Source organism: Saccostrea cucullata, unplaced genomic scaffold, assembly GCF_032062105.1.
Source record: "Saccostrea cucullata isolate Sc308-1 unplaced genomic scaffold, CSIRO_AGI_Scuc_v1 ctg13362, whole genome shotgun sequence".
In the NCBI taxonomy this organism is placed as follows: Eukaryota; Metazoa; Mollusca; class Bivalvia; order Ostreida; family Ostreidae; genus Saccostrea; species Saccostrea cuccullata.
This window is the reverse complement of record NW_026920392.1, coordinates 7659-17000: the sequence shown is the minus strand read 5'-3', so window position 1 is coordinate 17000 and position 9342 is coordinate 7659. Positions and strand designations below refer to the sequence as shown.

The 9342-nt window shown below is 31.1% G+C and overlaps 1 protein-coding gene across 1 annotated transcript; it reads right to left on the bottom strand.

Annotated features, from left to right (window-relative positions):
• Window positions 1–7965: 7965 nt before the first annotated feature.
• LOC134248142 (tripartite motif-containing protein 2-like) lies at window positions 7966–8448 on the bottom strand. The gene has a single exon (XM_062730556.1). The coding sequence runs from the start codon at window positions 8446–8448 to the stop codon at window positions 7966–7968; it is 483 nt and encodes a 160-aa protein (XP_062586540.1).
• Window positions 8449–9342: the final 894 nt, after the last annotated feature.

Below are 9342 nucleotides of genomic sequence, written 5' to 3'. Positions count from 1 at the left end.
CTTTGTTAGTGAATCAAATGAAGATATAAAATAAATGCAAGGTTATTTATATGGATGAACACAATACCTTGTTACAGATTAATGCAATGTTTTCTTTCTGCAAAATAAAGAAGCAGACATGGCGGACATCGTTATCGCCAGGTATTTTCGGTAAAATAAAAAGGTTATACTTCCTGGTCTGGTGTCATTCAGAGTTATCTCTTTTATTAATTGTAATCAGAACCTTGGAAAAAGAAGATAATGAGTTCAAAAAACTAGAGAAATCAATCATTTCAAATATATAGGTATATGAAAAGGTCAAAATCAAAATTTTGAAAACCTACTCTAAGATAACATTCCATGTGATTTCAATGTGATCAACAAAAATATTTTTTTTATACAAATAAAAGTACAACAAGTATAAGGAATGCCCCAAAGAATATTTCAACCCATGTTTTTGTTTAAACATTTGACCAATTAATTTTTAAAACAATTAATTTACAAATGGAACAGAAAAACAGACTTTGTCTTAAAATGGCAATTACATGCATTTTATTTTCCTTTTCAATTATCAAATCATTTATTATTTTGATTGCAAGCTCATGATCATTTATAGACTGATGCTGAACGACAGACAGAACGACGGAGATGGACAGGATAAACATATACCGGTATATGCCTTAATATATTCATGGCGGACTTAAATATTTTATTCTCAAGAACAGAAAAGTATGATTGATCACATTTATATGGACACATCTTAGGTAGTGTAGATTAATATTTTCAGATCATAACTTGGTCATTTAGCCCAGCCATATTATAAAATTTTCTATCAAAAGGGAAAAATTGCAACAGTTTCAAAACTTATTTTTATCAATCTAGAGATGATCTGAATAAATAATAAAAAGTTTAGAAAAATTCATTCATGGTAAAATTGATAAATTGAGATATTTTTGGGAAGTATTTTTTCACTTTATAAACGAGCAATGTAAAGTAGAAATTTCTATACTGTTTTGAATAACATATAACACTTAACTGAATAAACTTAAGGGGGGAAAGGGAAAAATGTTAAATTTTTGGGTTCTAACTTGCTATATTTGTTGGTTGCCATGGAAACAGTATAAATTGAGTGAGAATTTCTCATACTTTTAAACATTGAACCTCAACAAACACGAATACAGCCAAACTGATCATTTAGACAAAGACTCATAGTGCATTTTCCTTCCCCATATGCTTTCAAGAAATTAGAAGATTTATGTAAATAGGTGGTAACCATGGATACATTATAAATGAATTTCAAAAAGAAAAATCTCAGTATTCACCAATGCTAAGTAAAAAATGACTTACCAATCACCAACAGTTAAAAAACAATGAAAATCTTTGAATTAATATGAAAAGGGAATATCCCAAAATAATTACATGTAGGAGCAGATCTACAGGGGGCAGGGGACACCCCCACCCCCATACACAAGATCTAAAGGGTTTTAGTGCAATGAATTCTTTTCTGAAAAAGTAGCGGAAAAACCCCCCCAAAAAAAAATGGTTCCCCCAAACTGAACGGTTTTGCCCGAATATGAATTTTTTTTAGAAAACCCCAATAACCCCACTCCCTTATATACATCAATTTCATTTTATTTTATTTCATTTTTTGATTAGGTAGGTTGTTAACATTCTTTTTCAAAAAAAAAAAAATTAAAATCCGAATTTTTTACGCAAAGCAAAGCTGTTCTTCAAAGAATTGTTGTGTTGTCCACCCCTCAAAAAAAGTTCTTCAACTTTTGACTCCAGTTTTGATCTTGCAATATGATTGGTTGAAGACTGACCCAGTATAAAATCCTCAAAAATAAAAATATACATTAGTATCAAAAAATGCTATACACTGTGAGTAGGATAGCCCTCACAGTGGGATAGCCCTTACAGGCTTGATAAGAACCCATGTAGTCAGAGTCAGCGCAAATGCTCAATAGGTAGTTTCTATACACAGTAACCTTTACCACAACAGCGCTAGCTGAGGAGGCTCATTACAACACTTTTTGATGACGTACTACACAAAAGATAACCCTAAAATAAATACTAGGTAATATGAGTTATTTTCATTGTGTGTCTTGTCTAAAGAAGATGTCATCATTTGACACTGAAATTTGAAATTCTGGTAATAAAACATTTCACAAACTAGTAAATTTTAAAAAGTAAAAAAAATCTCTAAAAATATTTATGATATCAATAACTTCATATGGATATTTGACATCTACATTATAAGTGGTGCTGTAATGAAATCTAAAATAAATGTAATGAGACACCTTAGAATAATATTCTGTATGGAATGTAGAAAAAAATTTAACCCTTCATTTGCATTCTTGGGATAACATTAAATGATTAAATTAAGGTTGTAGAATGAATGTTTTGCAATACTTTCATGAGATTTATATATATTTTCTAAATATTTAATCAAAACCTATTCTGTGATTATGCTTGTAACAGCTCTGAATTTTTTTGCATAAGCCTCCTTACCGACTTTTTAAAAAAAAGTTTTCATTCATTTCGTGTACTGGGTTCCATACTTTTTGTGTACATGAAAAGAGTTTTTGGAAAATAACATATGCCCAAAAAGGGAATAATTATTCTTTTTAAAAAAACAAAATTTAAAAATTTTACTTTTTACATCTTCGCACCCAAGGGTTTCTGATACGCTACTCTCCTCAAAAACCCCTTTGGCCTACGGTGTTAATAGAAATAGGGTTTTTTTTCCCCCAGAGTTCGATTGGATTTCAGTACACCCAGGTCGACCAATCAGCAATTGTTTTTTGTAAATGACGATATTTGCGTTCGGGAACACTTCACTCTTTAATCTCGGAAATGAAAAACGCAAGTAAACAACACCCAAAATAACATTCAATTCTATGAATAGCCATGGAGTCATCCAATATCTTCTAAATATGTGATTAAGAATCTATATTGAAGCTTCAGATTTGTTCTATACATAATAAATAAACATAACTCAATTATTGCTTCTTAATTATTCTTGAAAAAACTTCGATTTAATTTTTTTTAACACGTGTCTTTATTTCTGGCGATGACGCAATCTGTGCGTACCTGATAGATTCGAGATCACGTGACGGAAAACAATCCCGTCTTTTGACTTCACCGTATGCTAAGGGTTTATGAGTAGAGTAGGGTATCAGAAACCCTTGGCTAGCAAGATGTACTTTTTATTGTTTTGTTATTTTTTTGAAAAAAAAAAAATTCATGCCAATAGTGTATGATTTGCAACATTTATAAGTTATAACATGTAAAGATGGGATTTGGTCTGTGTGGAAGTAAAACCCTTGTCATTGAAAATCAAAATGTATCATATTTTTTATTTAATAATTGGATAACAAACGAAAGTGTCCTGATTTTTGAAAATAAACACCACAATGTATTCCATCATTTCATTCTCGTAGTTCTGTACATTTATTTTATTTGAAATAAAGGAAAAAAAAAAATTATGTGTCATTTTCATGCAGTTTGTGCATGCAGGTAACACAATTATATAATATACTTTATCGACAAGGGAAAATTTTAACACCTAATGAACCTATGTTTTTCATTTTCTGTCTAAGTACATTTAAAATACTAGACTAAGTACTTGAAAAAATTTATATGCTTGTATTTAAATAATAATAATAATATGATATAAAAAGTTACGGAAGCCCGTTGCTGTCTACGAAAGCCCGTTGAGGCCAGTTTAAAAAAAGAAATATTTTTCATTGCGTTTAATCACAATAATATTTGCGTTTCATCTTACAAAATTGTTATGCAAAATAAACTGAATCCTCACGTCATAGAAATATTACTTACCATTTCACCGCAAGCACTTTCTAGCGGGGTAAAGTTTCTCTAAATTTTAGCATAAATAATATCATGACGTAATATTTTAATTAGAAAATAATTTTTCTTATTTTATGAGATTAATCAAGTATGAAATAGTTGGAATTTGGCAATAAATTGAAGATTTAATGAACTTTTTAAAGTGCGTGAAAATGCGGATTGCGGGAAAACGGTAAATGCGTGATTTTGCGTCAGAAATAGGAAATGGGATATGAGTTAAAATGCGTGACTGCGGGGAAGGGGGTTAATCCAATAATCAAAACGTTTATACGCAAAGCACTTTGCGTTTATTCGCAAAAGATTGCGTTTAAACGCAATAATTTTGCGTTTAAACCAATAATTTTTTTTAAGAACCCTCTCTACACTGCACACTAAAGAGTTCTATTCTATGGGGTTTTTTTTGCAGTTAGAGTGATCTGCCCTTAACTAAATTCTTAAAATTAGAAATTCACAGTTTATTACACAATTTGTAATCAATTCAATTTTTTCTCAATACCCAAAAAAAACATTTTGTACTGGTGTAATAATAATAATATGTACATGTACAAATACGTAAGTCTTAACATTTCATTTAAGATTTCATCAGTCTTTTCCCTTTAACCCCTTTACACATGGTTTAAACTTTGTGACCGCAATGTAGGGTGTCAAAATGTCAAAAATTATTTTGCGGGGCATTTGACATTTCATAATTTTAAAACAATTCACTCTATAAAAACTATATATTATTCAATCGGTAATTGTCACTTAATACATTTTAACAAAAATTTTTTTTAAATTGTGATGTTGCTCAATCCGAATACTTTGAACGCGTTCTTCAAAATGCAAGACAGAGATGTAGATAAGAAGAAATATGGAAGGAACATGAAATGTCATCGGTAACTTAATAAAATAATTTCATGAGAAAAATCAATTTTGAAATTGCATGTCAATGATCCTTTTTGTGTGAAGTAATAATTTTAAATAAAGGGGCTTTGTGTCAATATGTATGTTGGGTTTCTGATATTAAGCCGATTTATTGTGGGGACATTGAATAAGATGGCGTGTCACAAAGTTTGGAGGTTCAATGTCACAAATATTCGAAAATGGCAAATTTTATAATGTTTGATGAAAATTTGAAGTTGAAAATTATTTTAAATTCTACAAAATGTTGCCATGTTATTAAGGTAAAGATCTCTAAACAAATTTTTAAATTTTGTTTGAATTTTAATACTTGCCTGTCACATATATATACTACATGTAGCTATACGTCACAATTGAATTTGATGGCAAAAACGTCACATTTAAATGCTACACTAAATCAAATACCTTCATTTTAAAAAGTCATTTTTCTTTACACCACACAACATTTAATACAAAATGTGCAAAATAAAAACTTTATTTAGATATGAAAATGAATTGATTCTATAAAGAAATGTTTGTTTTAGAGGTCTTTTACAATGTCAACATAAATGTCACACACTGTCCAAAAGTAATAAATCTAACTGAAATTGTATAAATGTGGTGACATGATTCATGAATCATATTGTAACATATTGAAAATTAGAGGATTTTTATGGAATGTGCATTTTTTTTCAAAATTAAGTTATTGGATATTCCAAAATAATTTCAATAGAACTGTGACAAAATCCTAGCAAAATATTATTGCGATTAAACGCAAAAGATTGCATTAAAACCCAACAGGTGATGCCGAATATGTGTCAAAAGGCTCATAGGTCGTTAAGGGGTTGGACAACAAACTTTAAGTTTTTTTATTTAAATGCCCGTGGTCACATGTCTTTTTTTGTCAGGGAATTCGAACCCACTTACAATTGTATTTACCGATATATAAAAAAGAAGTACAAACGTAAATCGCCTTACAGTATTGCTTTGAGAAACCAAAATTATATTTATTTAATAGATGAATTGCTTGTAATAGTAAACATAAAATAACAGAATAAAAATCTAGTAGATTGCATTTTAGCTAGGAAATGCATGTTCTTTGTGCCTTTCCGATCGTCTGTAGATTTGTTTTTTTTTCCAAACTAAAATTCTTGTAGTTTCCATATCACCCACAATGCAATTCTCATTCTCGTTTAGCCGATTTGTCATGCAGCTAAAGCCATGTAGATACCTAATTTGTTTAAAATTCCCCCAAAGAATATAGTCCCACTTCCAGTGCAAGTAGGTCTGTCCAAAAAGATTTTTTTTTACTAAACTACAGAAAACTAAAAACATTGAGATGGTGGCCATCTAAAAGAGCCCCGCTTTCAGCAATGAACATTGGCACGAAAATTACCAATGTAACCTCTATAAAAAAAAACACAAAAACACAATGTGGCATTTTCTTTTGAAAAATTTTTGTATATCCTCTATCAAAAATGGAAAAAAAAAATTATAAAGTTTAAGACCTACTGAACTTAAGGGATTATGCACCGAACGAAGATTTTAAACAGAGAGGTTACTAGTATTTTTGAGAGGAGATATGCTCTGGACAAGAGCTCATGGAAGGACAGACTGCTCAGTATGGGCGCTTGCATAATGGGGCCCTTAAATGTCATAAAGAGTACATGTATTTATATACAATTGCCAATGCAAATTCATTTTGATAAAATAACTAATCTGTGGAACCTCATTCTTTAACATTTCCGTGTACTGTCGTGAACCAAACTCACAATGATTGTACTATCGCAGAATTTCGAGAAACCGCCTTCACTCTCCATTTTCATAAACAACAAAACACTGAGGTATGTTGCACTTTGTCACTAATTTGATTTAATTATAGAAAATACTTGTAATTAATTATGTATTAATACGCAAGTTTCGAGATTATTCCCTTTGGGTGGCTTTTTGTTGAGGAGGGGATTTTGGGTTTCCGCGTAAACAAACAGGTGGGACAGTTATTTATCATTGGATATATCGCATCATCAATTTACTGGTTTATCGTAACTAATTTGTAAGGATGCACTGTTCAACTTGAGAATAATCGAATTAAAGTATAGGTGTCATTTTTTAAAGTAAAAATTCAAAACAAAAAGAAAATTCAGTGGATGTAGATTTTCAGACGAGGGAAGAGATATATGGACCTCTAATAAATACGGTAAACATGAAACTGATCATTACATGTCGGCAATCTAAATGACACATTGATTTTTTCCCTTATGATAACTTCAAAAAACCCAATAACGTTTGAGAAAATGTTTGACGTATATACACTCAAGAAAATCTTTTAGTTTTTATAAAGACCACGACGTTTATTACGTTTTCAAGTACCCTAGCTATAATTGAAAGTAGATATGTAAATATTCACAGCTGAGCTTGATTATAAAATGCATCACTGTTTAACATTTTTATCTTTCTATAACAGTAAATAAATTTTAAAAGCCATAAACATCGTTCATTTATTTATAGTTTGTATACATAAACAAACTGCCCCACCTCCTTGCTGAAATGGATACTTTTTGCGCCTCTATCGCGGGAGATTTACAATCTCAAACTGGCGTATTGGTCAAGAAATCCATAAAATTATTAATTAACAACTTATTATCTGTATCAAAAAATTAATTCTTAACAGAATAAACCCGAATTATGAATATGATTGATATGTACACATTGATTACATAATATATGGCGTTTTGATTATATATTATTATTATATAATATATAAATTGATTATATAATATAAAAACCTTCTTGTGGTCTGAAACCGCCAAGTACTTGAGTGAATATATACTTTAAATGAAATACTATATAATCAAGTTCATACCCCAAAGTCTGAGTTCTTTTCTACAGGTTGGTGAAAACTGAAACGTGACATAACTATTCTCTTTACCATATCTCCACTTGCTAGTCACTTCCAAGCCACATTTTCGTGAAAATTTATTTATCTTTTGTAGCTATAGTCTTGCTAAATCTCACCAGAGGTACTGCTTTTGTCGTGAAGATGCAGGAAAATCCCTCGGTCTTGAAATGTTGTCTGAAATATAAAAGCCTCCTTTGACTAATGCATCGACTTTTTACTTTCAAAAAAATTTCTCGACTTCGGAAGTTATTCTGCAACTTCCGAAAACGCAACTTTATTTCTTTAAAAAAATATTTGAAGTAAATAAGTAGCTTTAAATTTTTGTCCCCATTATATTTCTAAATCACAAATCTATTTAAGATATTTAATTTTCTTAATTTTCCACACCACTCAGCTACAAAAAATTTGTCTTTTTTGTCCACACATAATCCCAATGGCTCCTTCAGATCACAGTTATCTATACAACGAAGAAACTGTCCGTCCTGGTTTAGGATGTGGATATTGTGGTTATGATAGTCTGCTACCAGGATCTGACTCTGGCTGTCTGTTGTTATACCACGGGGTTTAAACAGATTAATCTTTGTAGTAGAACGATGACCGGTGTATTGAAATTGGCGTTTTCCGGCTTGATTGACCACTACCACAGCACTAGCTCCTACGTCAGCCACACAGATATCAAGGTTTCTGTTCTCACTGATATACTTTATTTTGCTATTTTCTGAATACAGAGGTTTACCCTCATCATCAAACTGGATTGTTTTTTTCTCTGTGGAGCCTGAGTAACGGACAACTTTAGATTGTGTTTTATCATCACTGTACATAGTAACCAGGATATCACTAGAGGAGGTGTCACAGAGATTGAGAGGTACCCAGCCCTAGTCTATCACCTCCTCCGTCTGTCCATTTTTCACTTTATTCACACTCTTTGTCTTCCAGTCAGGACACTAAATCCTCCTCACCTGTCACTGCTATATCACCAGGCCATTCCCCTGATTTTGTTTGGATTGTCATTAAAAGTGAGCCTTGATTAATAAAGCATTTCATAACACTGTCCATTCCACTTGTCCAGATTTCTACTTCACTGAGATTGGCACATACGGAGGTTATCAAACCCAGTATTTATCGTGGTGATAAGTTCTATTCTTCCAGCAGTTCTCTAGTTGATTGCTCTGAGTTTTTCAATGTATAACCATTTTTTTCTGTTGTGGTGCATAATGGTGTTAAAAATCCAAATAATTTATAAAGATGTTCTGAATCTTTTGACTTTGGACTGAATGTTGGTAGTGATACCTTAATTTTGGAAGGAAGTGTGCTCAATTCTCTGATATTGGAACTGTATTCCATAGTCATAGACACTTCATTAGATTATCAATTCTGATTAGTTTTAGCAGGTTGTTTAATAAGAGTCTGTATCTGTTTAATTTCATCTAAATGTTTCTTCAGAATGCTCATATGTTTATTTTTTATCTCTTCAATTTCTGTTTTCATTTTTTTCACAATGTTATCAATTTCTTTGTGCCATTCTTTTCCATGTTCTGTAACTGCTTCTGTAAGTTTTCCATATTCTCCATCAATATTAGCTAACTGAGCTTCCAAATCAGTGGCAATTTCTTCATAGGTTGGAGAAATTTAGTTTCTAATTCTTCAGTATCTTTCTCTATGAGTTCTCTCTTTGAAAGAAATATATCTAAAAGAATTGTAATGGTATGCCCCTT

Coding starts and splice junctions, on each gene's coding strand:
- LOC134248142 (XM_062730556.1), bottom strand. CDS start 8,448: ATGTACAGTGATGATAAAACACAATCTAAAGTTGTCCGTTACTCAGGC.